Source organism: Melitaea cinxia, chromosome 6 (assembly GCF_905220565.1).
Source record: "Melitaea cinxia chromosome 6, ilMelCinx1.1, whole genome shotgun sequence".
Classification (NCBI taxonomy): Eukaryota; Metazoa; Arthropoda; class Insecta; order Lepidoptera; family Nymphalidae; genus Melitaea; species Melitaea cinxia.
Window position 1 is genome coordinate 10,037,187 of NC_059399.1, and position 15,452 is coordinate 10,052,638.

Genomic DNA, 15,452 nt, shown 5'->3' on the forward strand with positions numbered 1-15,452 from the left:
TATGTATGTTTATCGAAAAAAAGTAGCTATACCAGTCGGCTATTACCTATAACACAAGCATTAAGTTGCTTATTTTAGGAACAGATGACCGTGTGTGTATGTTGTAAATATTTATTCATTTATTTATTTTATCATATATATAACTTAACCTTAGCGTATTAATAACAATAATAATAAAAATAAATATAAAAATTTTATATATGACGCTTTAATTTTGAAACAACGTCAACATGATTGACAATTACTACACTTATTTAGTGCGAATTGTTCGTACGGATATTGCTAGTTTGTATTATAATCATAATAAAAAATATTGTTTAACACATTTTAGACTTACTAGAAATAATTTATATCACAACTAACATTTTTATTGGTATTTTACCAGGTTAGCATGTTCCAATATAGAGACCAAAACATGCGCCAACCAAACAATAAAGCTTAGGTAAGGGTAAAGTAACTGCTAACAAATCCAATACTTATGTTCAAATAGAAACTTAAATTTACTTTGAAGTGGTTGATTTAAAATTTGAAAAAAAAATGAGTGAAGTTTTAGGTGACGTGCTTATTATTCACTTGAATTATTTGTTTGTCTGTTCCCATTGATGACTATTATGTGATTACTTCGATGACATTTTTAACCGACTTCCAAAAAAGGAGGAGGTTCTCAATTCGACTGTATTTTTTTTTATGTATGTTACATCAGAACTTTTGCCCGTGTGGACCGATTTCGACAATTTTTTTTTAATCGAAAAGTGTGTGTCAATTGGTCCCATTTAAATTTATTTGTGATCTAACAACTACTTTTCGAGTTATATCTAATAATGCGTTTTTACTTGACGCTTTTTTCGTCGATCTACGCTGTATTACTCGTCGATGTAATTGAAGTCGGTTTTTTTTCGTTTGCGAGCAAACACAATTATTATTATTATGTTAACTGCTGCTAACATAAAATATTATGGTTTCAAATAAAGAAGAATCCCTATAGAAAAACGTGTTTTTTAAATTGTTATATTAAAAAAAAGTATATGGTACAGAATCATTGGCGTGTACCCTAAGTACAACACTTACTCTACCTGTACCTGTGTACCCTACTTACAACAATTTCAGTTACTTTTCTATTTAGTTAAGGCTAAATGTCATGGCGTCACCTCTATGGGATTTGTTGGTATTTCCCTGTTTAATATAAATTGTTATTCATGTTACTTTCGTGACTTCTAATCGGCCCACGCTGTGGCCTCTTATAATGCCAACTTTGATATACTGCTCGCGGAAACAATGACAGTTTGGAATCAAGGTTATTCGGTTGCAGTCATTTGCACATTTGGCTATGCATAAGATTATCGGAAATCTAATATTAGAAGGCTTAAAAAATACTTTAATTTATAAATAGAGTCAGATATTTGTGCCAGCTTTTATGTAACGATTTTTTTTTCTTTCTACGTAAGTAAATGTTGTACATTGACTACGTTATTCAACATTAACATTATAAAATTAATGAGTGTCTGTAACTAGACTATTATAATATAAATGTTTTATTCCTAAATTATTATGAATGAGAAAACTATGTCAAGAATTATAAAGTTTTAAGTTGTGTTGTATATCTATTACATAAGTAGGTACAATGTAAAAATCATGTACCTACTTATAGCTTTATATATATATTTTTTTACTTTAATAATGTTTGATACTTTGCGTGGTTATTATCGTAATCAAGGTCGAATATGTCGATAGTTCAATAGCCTGCCGCGTTCTACGTGAAAAAATATATTAATTTAATTCCAATTATGCTTAATATAACAGCATAAATATACATTAGGTATGATGCGGGTGGAATGTTTCTCGTTTTGAATAGTACAAAAGTAATATTTTAATGTAATTTTTGTAAGTAAATTAAGTAATATAATTGATTACAGCTAGGGTGGAGTCGCAAGTGGCACAAGCGAGCAGCAGGGTGTGGTGATGGAGTTGGTAATACTGAAAGCGAGAGCCCAGCTGAATCGTCTCGTGTCGGGAGAGCGGCGCGCGAGCGCGAGCAAGGAGCGCGAGGCGCGCGCGGGCGGCGGCGGAGGCGCGCGGGCGGCGGCGCGCGAGCGCAGCATGGCGCCCGCCCGCCCCGCGCCCGCGACCGCCACGCCCTGGCTCAACGCCACGCTAGCGTACAACCTCTCGCGCATCAACTCCACCTTCGATACCGACTACGAGCTTCTTAACGCTAGTGCGACTGACGAACCCGACAACCACTGGTTCTGTGCTAAGTGGACCAGCGCTCAGCAAGATCTATTTCAGGTGACATTTCAATATACTTATAATTTTGGAAGCCTCAAAAATTCAAAATAACAAATGAGCAAAAATTTTTCCATTGTATGATATTAATTTTATAGTGAATTCTCTAATGACTCATAATGCACCCCTATGTTTATTTTTGTATTACACGTCCAAATTGTTTCACATGCTATAGATTCAGATACATACTCTAATTAATTATTACAGATACTCAAGCATTTACTTTTCGAATCTGAGCATTAAACTTATTCATTTCTATGTGGCTTACCCCTTTTAAATACTCGTTTCTTCCACCGTTAGAAAAAATACTTTACGAGTTTCACAGGCAAACGGGGATGAGTAGAGGATGATTCGTTTTATACGTTTTTTATTATTTTACAAAAAATGAAAATGAATGAACAAAGCAGTCTGAATTTTATGTTAATAAAGTTCACCAGTTTTTGTCCAAAATCAACGGTGACGATATACAATTACATACAGTAAGTTTAGATGCACACATTTTATTCATAGATAGTACCTACACGTCTCCATATCAACGATAACTAAGACATACCAATATTGATTATCGATAACGATTCTAACAGTAAATATTAATTGATATAGGCTGCAAACCTGTGCTTTGCAATCGCATTTCTGGCCCCGAAGAGCTTCAAGCAGAGTATATTGGTGCTGCGCGCGCTGGCGGCAGCGGGCGCTGTGCTAATGGGCATGTGGGCGGGCGCGGAGGTGTGCGCGCCCGACGTGCTCGCCTGGAGCCTCGCGCTCGTGCTCGTCAATTCTATACACACTTTTTTTCTAATAATAAGGTTTGTATGACCCTTGAAAAACAAAATTAATGGACTGGAGTATTAGATTCCTATCTATCAAATCTAATACAACTAGTTTTAATTTAAAATGTAGGTACTAATCACGTTAGACTGAGAGTCTAGTTTGACATTTTTCATTAATATCTTCTTGAAAATCAACTAGATTTTTTTGGATTGTTTTATTCATTTCATATAGAGGAACTAGAATTAAATTAGTTTTTATGATTAGTGGTTCTTGATTGTTTTTTTTTCCAAAGCTTTGCAGTTTTATTACTGTTTCTATTTCCCAAACACGTTGAACATAGATACACAAGTAGCGTTTATAGACAACATCTTAATAGTTTTTCGTGATTTCTTTTAAGCGACATTTCCTCAGGTTTCTTCCACCGGCGTTGTCATTAGAGCTGACTGATTTGTACCTGAAACTATTCAAGCCTTTGAAAGTGAATAAGAAGCACTTTCAGGAGCTAACTCGAGAAGCGAAGGTCGTGAGACTAGAACCGGGCGAGGCGTACGCGGTCGAAGAAGTCACGCCGGCAGACGAACAGTTGTCGATATTGTTGAAGGGAAAGTACGTACTAACTCATGCTTTCGAAGATGTGTTTCGGGGCGTTTATAACATTTGAGGTTTAGCCGGTTACTGACGCGGATTATTCTGTGTAATACGAGCAACACAGAGGCTGCTCGAATCAAGTTCTGTTCATATTTTCGATTTTATTTTGTTACTAGCTGTGCCCGCGACTTCGAGCGCGTGGAATTGAACAAAAAAGTTTTTGTTCAGTTCTCAGAGCTATAAAATAAATAAAATTCTAAAATAAAAGTAGCATAGGTTACTCCGTACTACATCAGCTATCCACCAGTGAAAGTCCCGTCAAAATCGGTCCAGCGGTTTCAGAGATTAGCCGGAACAAACAGACAGACAAAAATTGTAAAATATGTTATTTTGGTGTATGTACCGGGTATACACCCATATGCATCTAGTAAAAAGCGGTTATTTTAATATTACAAACAGACACTCGAATTTTATTTATTTGTATGTATATAGATGTTAACTAAGTTAATCGTGACAGGAACATTGACGGGATTGCATTTACTATGTGACATTCTTCTTTTACATTATAATATTATTATAAAATAAGTCCAAAGTAAGTTTTATCCATAGTATTTATTTAAAAAATTTTTTGATTCACTTAGAGTAGATGTTAAAGTAGAGTTAGGTGTAGATGTATGTGTAAGGTGTAGTAAGATCATTTATAGTTTCTGTAATCGTAAACTGGCGTGGTGTTACTTTGGGCTTGGTCAATGCCGGTAATATACGTAGGTGAGTCCCGCTAGTTCACTTCCCCTGCCTGACCATTAGGGAATAACGTTACTACGTGGCCTGCTGTCACTTTTAGAACGTATTATGTACGTATTTTCAACTCATTTCACCATGATGTAAATAATATTCGTTATATTGAAAACATATTGTTGAAATGTATAGGTGTACATTGATCATGTAAAAAATAGTGACGGTATTTAAAACAATCTCGTATTTGTAGTTTTTTTGTGGAATAAATTTTTGTAACACTTCACACTTTGAGTGGTGTCCACGCGATCGAAACTGCTGGCGTTAGCTACCGTAGTATTATATAACTTTGCGATTGAAAGTATGATATAAAATAAAACACCTCTATCAATTTAATACTTTCAATCGTTTCATGCAAATGCAAGTTTTTATTTAATACATCAAACATTTTCGTTCGTACAAAATATTTTTTGAAATATGCAATACTTTGAAGAACAATTACGCAAAGTTTGCGAATAGACGTAGAGCGCTGTACTTTGCTGCACGTTAGTTGTAATAGGAAAAACACGCAATTTTCTTCGCCCACGAATAGAGCCGCGGTCAAAATTCATTTTGCTCTAAGTTCATACTTACGAGTACTACTATACTTATATTTTTGCGTAGGAATAATTTACTTAATAGGTTAAAAAGGTATTAAATATCGCTTAAATTTAAATGTTTTTGGTAAAATGTTTTTTAATATAAATAGTTGAAGGTATATGTAATTATTTATCTTGTTAGGTAAAAAAAAAAATAATAAAATGACTTAGATGCATATCAACTATTATATGTTCATATTTAACTTTGAATTCAGTAAGTTAATTAAATAGTTTTAATTAGAAAAGGGCATAAATATTATTTCAACGTTAAAAGTTTATGCAACGTCGCGTTGATATGCAAGATCTTAAGGAATTTAGTTTTATTTATAACTTTAGCTGTGCCCGCGACTTTGTCCGCGTAGAATTTAATAAAAAGGTTATTGTTTAGTTCGCAGAGCTATAAAATAAATAAATTTCTAAACTAAAAGTAGCCTAAGTTACTCCTTATTACATCAGCTATCTGGCAGTGAAAGTCCCGTCAAAATCGGCCCAGGTGTTTCAAAAATTAGCCGGAACAAACAATAAGACCGACATACAGATAGACAGACAGGCAAAAATTTTAATAAATGTTTATTTGGTATATGTACAGTGTATACATCAATATCATAATCGCATTTAGTAAAAAGCAATTATTTTAATATTACAAACAGAAACTCCAACTTTATTTATTTGTATAGGTTACAAGGCTGAGTTTTAAGTTGGTAGTTATCTTATTTATAATGAAATTCTTTACTATGACTTTTTGAGAACTAAAATACGTATATAGTACATAATGTATATAATATTATATTTACAGTAATTTAAGTAATTATTTAATAATTTTATGGTACGCAAATATAATAATACTTGCGACCTCTGTCCGTCCATAATTTTTTGACCCGATATGTAATTAAAATCTAAAATCTCCGAAACACGCTCATCTTATGGTATAAGTGTTATTCCGATCGGTTCACTAGTTTTTGCTGTATTACCGAACAAATAAACCGGCTTTCCATTTATTAGTATAGATATGGATAGATGAATGTATTTGTAATAACTACATTACAGGCAACTAATGAAACAAAACGTTTTGTCAACTTTGTAAGCAGTAATGTGAAAATAATCGAACGTAGGAAATTTTTGAATATTTGTTTTTCAAACAATCAAAGTCGGTCATTTTTACTCGTCCAAATTTCCGAAATATTTGGAAAGAAATAGAAAATATATTTGATCCATTAGGAAAAACAATTATAATTTTGTGTAACTAAGTTCATTATCATATTTATGATGAGAATTAAAATTATAAATAAGCTTAGATTTATTTGTTCAAAGTAAATCTTGTTCGATTGCTAACTAAAGCAATGTATTAAATAATATTTGATTTCGTAGAATCACAGCTACACGGTGCGATGGCAATAAAAAAAAAAACAAAGAGTTCGATAATTTAATTTTCGAATATGCTTTTTTTAATGAGATTTTGTGAACTCTGTGACCAACACGATGTTACCAGTTTCATATGAATTTATTTTTTTAAAAGGATGCGAGTGAGCTGCGATGAAACACATCTTCATTACATACAGCCTTACCAGTTCGTCGACTCGCCTGAGTGGGAAGCGAACCGCGAACAGTCTGATGACGTCTTCCAGGTAGGCAAAGAAATATTACGTAGCTCTGAATTATAAGAAAATATACTCTCGAAGTCACCTTCAAAAAGTAGGGAAAAATGTATGAATCACTTATTATTTAGACTATTTTTATTATTATTTGACTGCACAAGGTTGAATAGAGTTTAAAGTATTTCTACATTAACTGTTTATTATAAGTTGTTTTGTACGATGAGTTGTATTTGTGATTATATTTCAGTCGTTTTGAAAAGTTAATCACATTAATGACTTTACACGTTCTAACTATTGCTACTATCTCGTGTCGAATTTTCAAAGGTTATCTTGATGTAACTCTTTCAGCGATAAAGTCGCCTTTGTTTATCATTTAACGCATAGTTACGGCAAGCGTTTATTTTTTGTCATGTGTACACCACATTAATATATATATATGTATATATATATATATATATATATAAGTATATTCAGATATAAATACAGATAGCACGGATTTTAAATATAGCTCTGATATTTATATATGACCAAACGATAGCGCAACGGTCACAGCACTGGATTTTAGCTGTTGTTTTGGCGGTTGCGGGTTCGATCCCCTTACATAGCATGCATTTGTATTGGACATGGTTGGTGTTTGCAGTGATCTAGGCGTTTGCGCTTGTGTATTGTGTAAATAATATAAATCCTAGTGGGGTCCTTTGTTGTGAGACGTTTATTTATGTATTTATATAACTATAGACAAACCTATTATGTAGATACAAGTAAAGTGAGAACGCAATTACGTTAGTAATAAAGTATTGTACACAATAATATAGAGTCTTACATAGAGGTAATCAATCCTTTTGTTCTCAATTCGATTGAGGTCGACATTAATGATCAAATATAACACGTGGTTCAATAAGTCCCGAGACTAAGTACTAAAAAAAGGTCTTTTTTATAAAATTAATTTTTATTCATCAACATAGTCTCCTCCAAGAGCGATACAGTCCCTCCAACGCTTTTCTAACTTTTCTATCCCATGTGTGTAGAACGATTTGTCTTTGGCTTCAAAATAAGCCTCCGTTGCTGCGATAACTTCACTATTTGAGTCAAATTTCTTACCCTGAAGCATTTTTTTGAGGTCTGCAAACAGCCAGTAATCGCTGGGGGCCAAGTCTGGCGAATAAGGGGGATGAGGAAGCAATTCGAAGCCCAATTCGTTAATTTTGGCCATCGTTCTCACGGACTTGTGACAAGGCGCGTTGTCCTGGTGAAACACCACTTTCTTTTTGTTCATGTGAGGTCGTTTATCCGCAATTTCGTACTTCAATCGCTCCAATAAGCACATGTAATAGTCACTATTTATATTTTGCCCCTTTTCAAGGTAGTCGATGAAAAGTATTCCATGCGCATCCCAAAATATAGACGCCATAACCTTACCGGCCGATTTCTGAGTCTTTGGACGCTTCGGGCGGCTTTCACCAGCCGCTCTCCACTCCGCTGCCTGCCGATTGGATTCCGGAGTGAAATGGTATATCCAGGTTTCATCCATTGTTACATACCGACGTAAAAAATCCTTTTTATTATGATTCATCAGCGCCAAACATCGCTCTGAATCATTGATACGTTGTTCCTTTTGATTGTAAGCAAACGCGGCACCCACTTAGAAAAAAGCTTTTTCATGGCCAAATTTTTATGTAAAATAATGAAAACACTACCAGCTGAAATCTTCACTATCTCGGCTATCTCTCGCACTTTTACCTTCCGATCTTCCAATACGATTTTGAGGACTTGGTTAATATTTTGTTGAGTCACTGCTTCATTTGGACGACCTGAGCGTTCCCCATCATTGGTGTCCATGCGACCGCGTTTGAAGTCGGCATACCACTGACAAATGGTTGCTTTAGACGGAGCTGATCCTGCATAACATTTTATAAGCCATTGCTGTGCTTCAACTGTATTTTTTCCCATTAAAAAACAATGTTTTATCAACACGCGAAACTTGTTTTTTTTCCATTGTATCGAAATTACAACCGTAGCGTCACTTAAATGTTTCAAAATCAATAATTTTATTGTTCCATTTTTAAAAATTTGACACATATTCTTGTATTGATAGCCAGTACTTTTAAAAATCAAAAGAGTTTTTAATATATGCGCCATTTCCAGGTTAGTCTCGGGACTTATTGAACGATCTAGTATTCTTACAATATAGCTTCAATGGTTCGAAACCTTAATATTTACAAGAACAATAAATAAAAATAAATTTTCTAGCATAATAACATCAATAACAAAGATGTAAGAGTTACTCTAATAACAAAAGTCATTGTTGTTTTGATTTTCTGTACACTTTTAACTTACGTAATTGAAGTGAAAATAACAACAATTTAATAAATCCATATACTATGATTGACGATTTTTCAAAATAAAAATAAACATAATTCCATTACAGTAATATATAACAACAAATACTTATTTTGAGTTAAAATACGTAGAAAACTAAGTTTCCTTTACGGATCTTTCATTATTTTGTAATGTACTATTCCATTATTTTTAATTTTCCTTGTTTTTCCTCAACATCAAGAAAAGCTGGATTTTGGTAAAAATTTGGGTCTTCTAACGAAACGAAAACATAATCAACAACAACTTAGAGTCCAGTTAGGTAAACAGGCAAAGTTGGTAAGTTGAGTTCTGAGTCAAGTGTTTTGTCTGATGTAGGTGACGGTGGTCGCAGAGGAGGTGTCCACGTGCCTTTGCTGGTCGCGCATGCGCCTCGAACGTGTCCTGCGTCACCGCCCTGCCCTCAAGGTCGTACTCGACTGTCTCATAGGTTAGTCAGTCAGTCACATATACATATTTGTATATTTCATTTGTATATATATATATATATATATATATATGTTTGTCTGTATGTCATCTATAGAATCGTAAACTATACATTCGGTCATGTCATGATCTTCAGCAAAGTGTTGTGCATGAGCCCACAAAGATTTCTGAGTTGGTCCGACAAAAAAAAAAAGAAAAAAGCGTAGCAACACGCGCAGCGTACAGCTAGTTATTTAATAAAATATTAAAATTATAACGAAGAGAAATAATCGTTGTTCAATGTAACTAGCTGAATTAGTTTAATTTTGAAAGTGGGGGTGGATCTGATCCTATTTCACACTTGTTAATAACAATGTAAGGGTAACACGAGATCTTAGTTAACGGGGGGAGACGATCTTCTTAGCCGCGGTTGCATCGGCCGTTTTATACACGTCAGAATGACTCGAGTAATAGAATGAGTGCGGGTAGGTGAGTATCAAACGATTTGCTAGGTGGCGAGGTCCAGTCAAAATTGGTCCAGCCGTTTCAAAGATTAGCTAGAACAAACAGACAATGTATGTGTAAAATTGCGTGTATATATCCATATGGATTTAGTAAAAAGTGATTATTTTAATATTATAAATAGACACTCCAATTAAGCTTCTAGCTCTAAAAATGACGATAGGTTCTTCCATACAACTTTTCATCACCACCTATCAACCCCTTACACCCCTTTTTTCGCATTAAATAGTAGCCTGTGTCCTTAGCTCTATCTGTGTGTTGTATGTAAATTTCATTTAAATCGATTCAGTAGTTTTGGCGTGAAAGCGCGACAGACAGACAGACAGTTACCTTCGCATTTATAATATTACTATAGTAAGGATAGAGAAGGAAAAAAAAAAAAAATAAAAAAATTAAAAATAAAATTAAAATTTATTTATGACTAGCTGTGCCCGCGACTTTGAGCGTGTGGAATAGTGACTTTGGACAGCATTTTTTGGATATCTTTATGGTTTATTTTGGATTATACACGGTCGATAGGATATTTACATGTTCAACTTGATTCTTTAAATTGGTATAACTTTTTTTCAAATTTTAGGTAAAGACATCACGCACAAGTTGTACTCAGTGAGCGAGGGGCTGGGGGCGGGCGTGGGCACTGAGAGCGAAGGTCAGCCGGCGCACCTCACGCGCTCCGCCAGCGTCGACGCCGTGCACGAAGGGACTCGCGGCCGTCTGCGGAGCGTAGCGTGGAGAGCGAGATCTACTTCTACAAAGGGTAAGCAACATATGTAGTGAACTTAGTCGTGTGTCGACGCCGTGCCTGAAACCTCCTCTGTTTGTGATGGAAAAAGATCTGACCGTTCACGTAGTGTTCGTAGCAAAAGACGATCAAAGCAGTAAGGGAAGGGATTCGAAGAAATCCTGTCCGAAAGCAAAATATTTTATCTCGGGAGATAAAAATAGCACATAGAACCATGTCGCGTATTTTAAAAGATGATTTGCAGCCTATAAGAGACGCACTGGTCATTTCTTAACTGATATATGCCTATTTCAATATTGAATACTATAAGCAAGATTTTTAAACGACTAATTTACAATGCGATTGTGCCAACTATCCATAAATCCATCCCATTAGAGCAGCATGGCTTCATGCTTAAGCGATCAACACAAAAAAATCTAGCTGTTTTTACCAATTTTGTTCATATGGCTATGGATAAAAAACAACAAGTAGATGTGATATACACGGATTTTCAGAAGGCGTTTGACCGGGTAGATCATGTAATTCTATTACAAAAGCTTCAAGCCCTCGGTGTCAAGGGTGATTTATATGGATGGTTTTGTTCGTATATATCAAAAAGACAGGAAGCTGTTGTCATGGGCAGTGCTCGTAGTGATTTTGTACACGTAACCTCAGGTGTCCCGCAGGGTTCTCTTTTAGGCCCATTACAACTATACAACGCCTATTTATACAAAATATATAGATGTTTCAAATATTCTCGTTTCTTGCTATTTGCAGACGATAAGAAAATCTGTAAGGCTATAAATAAAATTTCGGACTGTGTGGAATTGCAACATGACTTAAATAATCTTTCCAATTTCTATAAAGAAAATAAAATATTTGTCAACATTAAAAAAACAGTAAATATAACATTCTAAACATTTTTGAATATCATATCAAAAATTGCTGGAGCGGTCAATTTTTGATATGATATTCAAAAATGTTTAGAATTCCTAATGTGTGGGTAACACAAAAATAAAATCATACATATTAAATATAACATTTTCAAGGAAAGTAAAAAATATTAAGTTTGTCTACTACATTGATAATAATCCTATTCAAAAGATAAATTCTGTGAGAGATCTTGGAATTCAGTTAGATCATAAATTACTGATGACAGAACATATAGAAGTTATAACTGACGAAGCTTATAAACAATTAGACTATATTAAATGTGTATGCAAAACATTTACTGATGTTGATTCCATAAAAATGTTATATTTTTCATACGTTCGAAGTATTTTGGAGTACTGCTGTAGCATATGGTCACCAAATTTTTCAAAGTATAAAGATAAACTAGAAGCGATACAAAGACATTTTCAAAAATTTCTGTGTTTTGGAGATTTTAGAGAATATAAAAATTATACAGAAACCTGTAAACATTATAAAATGGAAGCTTTAGAAATCAGACGTCGGCAATATGATATGTTTATGTTATATGAGATATACTGGCTGGACATATTGATTGTAATGACTTAGTCAGTGTTTTATATTTTAAAGTGCCCAATCGTCGTACTCGTCACACAGAACTATTTTATACACCTAAAGTAGGCACAAACTATGCACGTAATTCTATCCTTAGCCGTATAGTCATCACATATAATGAGTTTTATTCAGAAATAGATTTGTTCAACATGACAAAAACAATTTTAAGAAAAGCACTCAAAAGTAAAAATGTTATTAATTAAAACACACGCACGCACACACACACATACAAACACAAACACACACACACACACATACAAACACACACACATACAAACACACACACGCACACACACATATACAAACCCACAACTACTCACTCAATTAGATTCATAATTTATTTTTTTACAAACGCTCATAATACGAGATGTCTTCTAATTTGTTAAATAATATTTTAAACAAACTGTGTAATCCTATTTTGGTTCTAGTAATTGTTATATTATACTTTAACTAAAATAAGCTATGTATCAACTGTTGGATTATCTAATAAATAAATAAATAATTTAAAAAAGAATATTGTAGTAAAATCAAAACAACCAACTACTTAAGGGGTACCCCAAAGGGAGGTCAGAGAATTTTTTTATTTACGGATGAGAAGTTTTACAATTTAACAAAAAGAGAAATATTATAACAAACAAATGACCGTATTTATGCTCAAAGCTCTAAGTAAGCTTCCCAATTAGTCATCAGAGTATAACTTGGGCATTATCTGACTTCAGTGATGATTAGGTGAGGTGTTGGCTATGAAGGAGTAACTGAGACATATTTTTGTGAAAAGGATATCAAAACATCAAGACACACGTGTATCAAGATACCATTCTTGAGAAGGTAGTTAAACCTCTTAACAACACCATGTTCAACATTGTTTTTACGAAGTTTTGCTACAGTCGTATAGTCTAAAGCAAACTCTTTTTTGTCAAATAAGCGTACGGCGCACCTGTTGCCTGGTGATAAACGGTTACAGTAGCATATGGATGCTTGTAACACCAGAAACATCGCAAAGGCATTGTCGACCCTACCCTCAATCTCCCCAGGAGCTCTGGTCATCTTACTCACCACAGGAACCCAGCACTGCTTGAAAGCAGTAGGCACCTTTTATTTAGTTGTGATTTACTGTAAAGTCGAAGTACTGTCCCAGTCGGACTGTTCCAGATTTTGAGCAGGATATTTCTTGCTGTGGCCTACTTCAGTAATTGTCTCAGGAAACATTTTAATAATCCTTCTCATGATTATAAATTTTTGTAAAATTAATAATGAGATTGAACATCTAAAAATCCCCGTTATATCATCATTCATCATTACAGCCTATACAGTCCACTGCTGGACATAGGCCTCCACAAGTTTACGCCAATAATACGTGAACTCATGTGTTTTGCCCATAGTCACCACGCTGGGCAGGCGGGTTGGTGACCGCATTACTGGCTTTGTCGCACCGAAGACGCTGCTGCCCGTCTTCGGCCTGTGTATTTCAAAGCCAGCAGTTGAATGGTTATCCCGCCATCGGTCAGCTTTATAAGTTCCAAGGTGGTAGTGGAACTGTGTTTTCCCATAGTCGCCTCTTACGACACCCACGGGAAGAGAGGGGGTGGCTAAATTCTTTAGTGCCGTAGCCACACATATGTTATATCATCATTACATATACAATTTTATTACGTCATTTAATATTGTTATTATAGGCACATATACTCGTAGTATACTCGTAGTATACTCGTAGTATACTCGTAGTAGTCGTTACTCATAGTAGAGGGAATATATCCACTAACCCGTAGTAGAACAGCAGAGTGGATGAAGTGCTAATCTTCTCCTACGTGGAGAAAGAGGACCAGCTATAAGATATTGCAGGCTGAATCGTGAATCGTGAACAATACATAGTATAGTATAAAATAAAAATATTTATCATAAGTACCTACATATGGGTAAATATATATTTTATTATGTATATGTGGCGACATCTATCGCGCAACATACTAACTACGTTATTAGAGAAAACTGACGTATATTACATCGCGCTATCAGAGTTTTCAAAGTGATTGAGTAAATACGAGAACCGGACAACAACCGTTGGGAGTGTTAGCCCACCAGACACAACACCCGTCTGGTTGGAGGATCCTCCTTTTTCGATGGCCGACGTGATTCTTCACACCACGTTCCTCTCGCTACTAAATATACATTACAAAATCTTTGAATTAAAATCTAATTTTAAATCTCTGGATTAACATTTATATGCAATTGTAATATAGTGTAACGGTATTCGCGTTTATTTTAGCTTAGTCATACTCAGTTGGGATGAGATAGCTGGCACTGCCACCAGGCGCCAGCCACCAATATCTTCACAAATATCAATATATTGCGCTCCATCATATTCACTACTTCTATACTTCCACAAGAATTCCTGATCATTTCATCACTCGATTCACTCATCTCCTCACTCACTCATCTCGATCACTCGATTTCCTGATTCATACGATAATGTAATAAATGCGATATTCCAGGCAGCTCGTACTGGCAGCCCATGGTGGCGCGGCAGTTCCTGCGGCAGTCCCCGTTCGCGCGGCTGCCGGCGCAGGCGTCGAGCGCCAGCCTGCAGCCGCGCCGCGCCGCGTCCGTGCGCCGCAGCCGCGAGGTCAAGTTCGCGGAGAGCGCGCCCGAGCCGCTCGCCGAGCCGCCGCCCTGACCGCTGCACACGACCGACTTCTAGGGCCCTCCCGTAATCGCGTGAGGCTTTGTTGAATATCACCAGCTTCTCATCGTGTGTTTATAAATCGTTGAACACACCATTTGTAAATATAAAAAAAAACAGCAAGACACCATCCGAAATTGACGCCTCTCTAGAAATTTTTATAACGATGCTCAATTTTTCAAAATACAATCTGATGATCAATGACGGTGAAATCTAAATACTTATCTGTGATTTTTGGGTATGGGAGGGGATAGTCTAAAACCTCACCATATATCACCAGGAGGGTGTTAAAAATTTTCTAATAAGCATCACGTGATTAATGGACGACCTTAACGGCGACGCTCCGACGAGATCACTCCGCTTTCGGACGGTGCCGTGTAGTGAAAGAGAACTTCTCGTGTATCCTGAAAGGATACTTCAAATCGCACTTCCGGAATGAAACGCTTAGTGTTCACGAACTATGAAGTGACCGGAAGACTCGCGTGGGCATGTGCCTGACTGCGTGGGCAGTTTAGTGACTTACTTTAATTGTTGTGTGAAAAGTAGACTAATCTAGTTAGATGTAAATGTATTTTTATTGTATTTATTTTGCGTTACGACCGCACAAATTCTTT

General features: G+C 35.5%; 1 protein-coding gene across 1 annotated transcript; it reads left to right on the top strand.

Moving 5' to 3' along the window:
• The first annotated feature begins 1,959 nt into the window (after positions 1-1,959).
• On the top strand, positions 1,960-14,832 carry LOC123654717 (blood vessel epicardial substance-like). The gene is made up of 7 exons (XM_045590603.1): positions 1,960-2,286; positions 2,887-3,089; positions 3,466-3,660; positions 6,532-6,640; positions 9,305-9,416; positions 10,491-10,670; positions 14,651-14,832. Exons 1-7 carry the CDS (start codon positions 1,960-1,962, stop codon positions 14,830-14,832), a joined length of 1,308 nt encoding a protein of 435 aa, XP_045446559.1.
• The last annotated feature ends 620 nt before the right edge of the window (positions 14,833-15,452 follow it).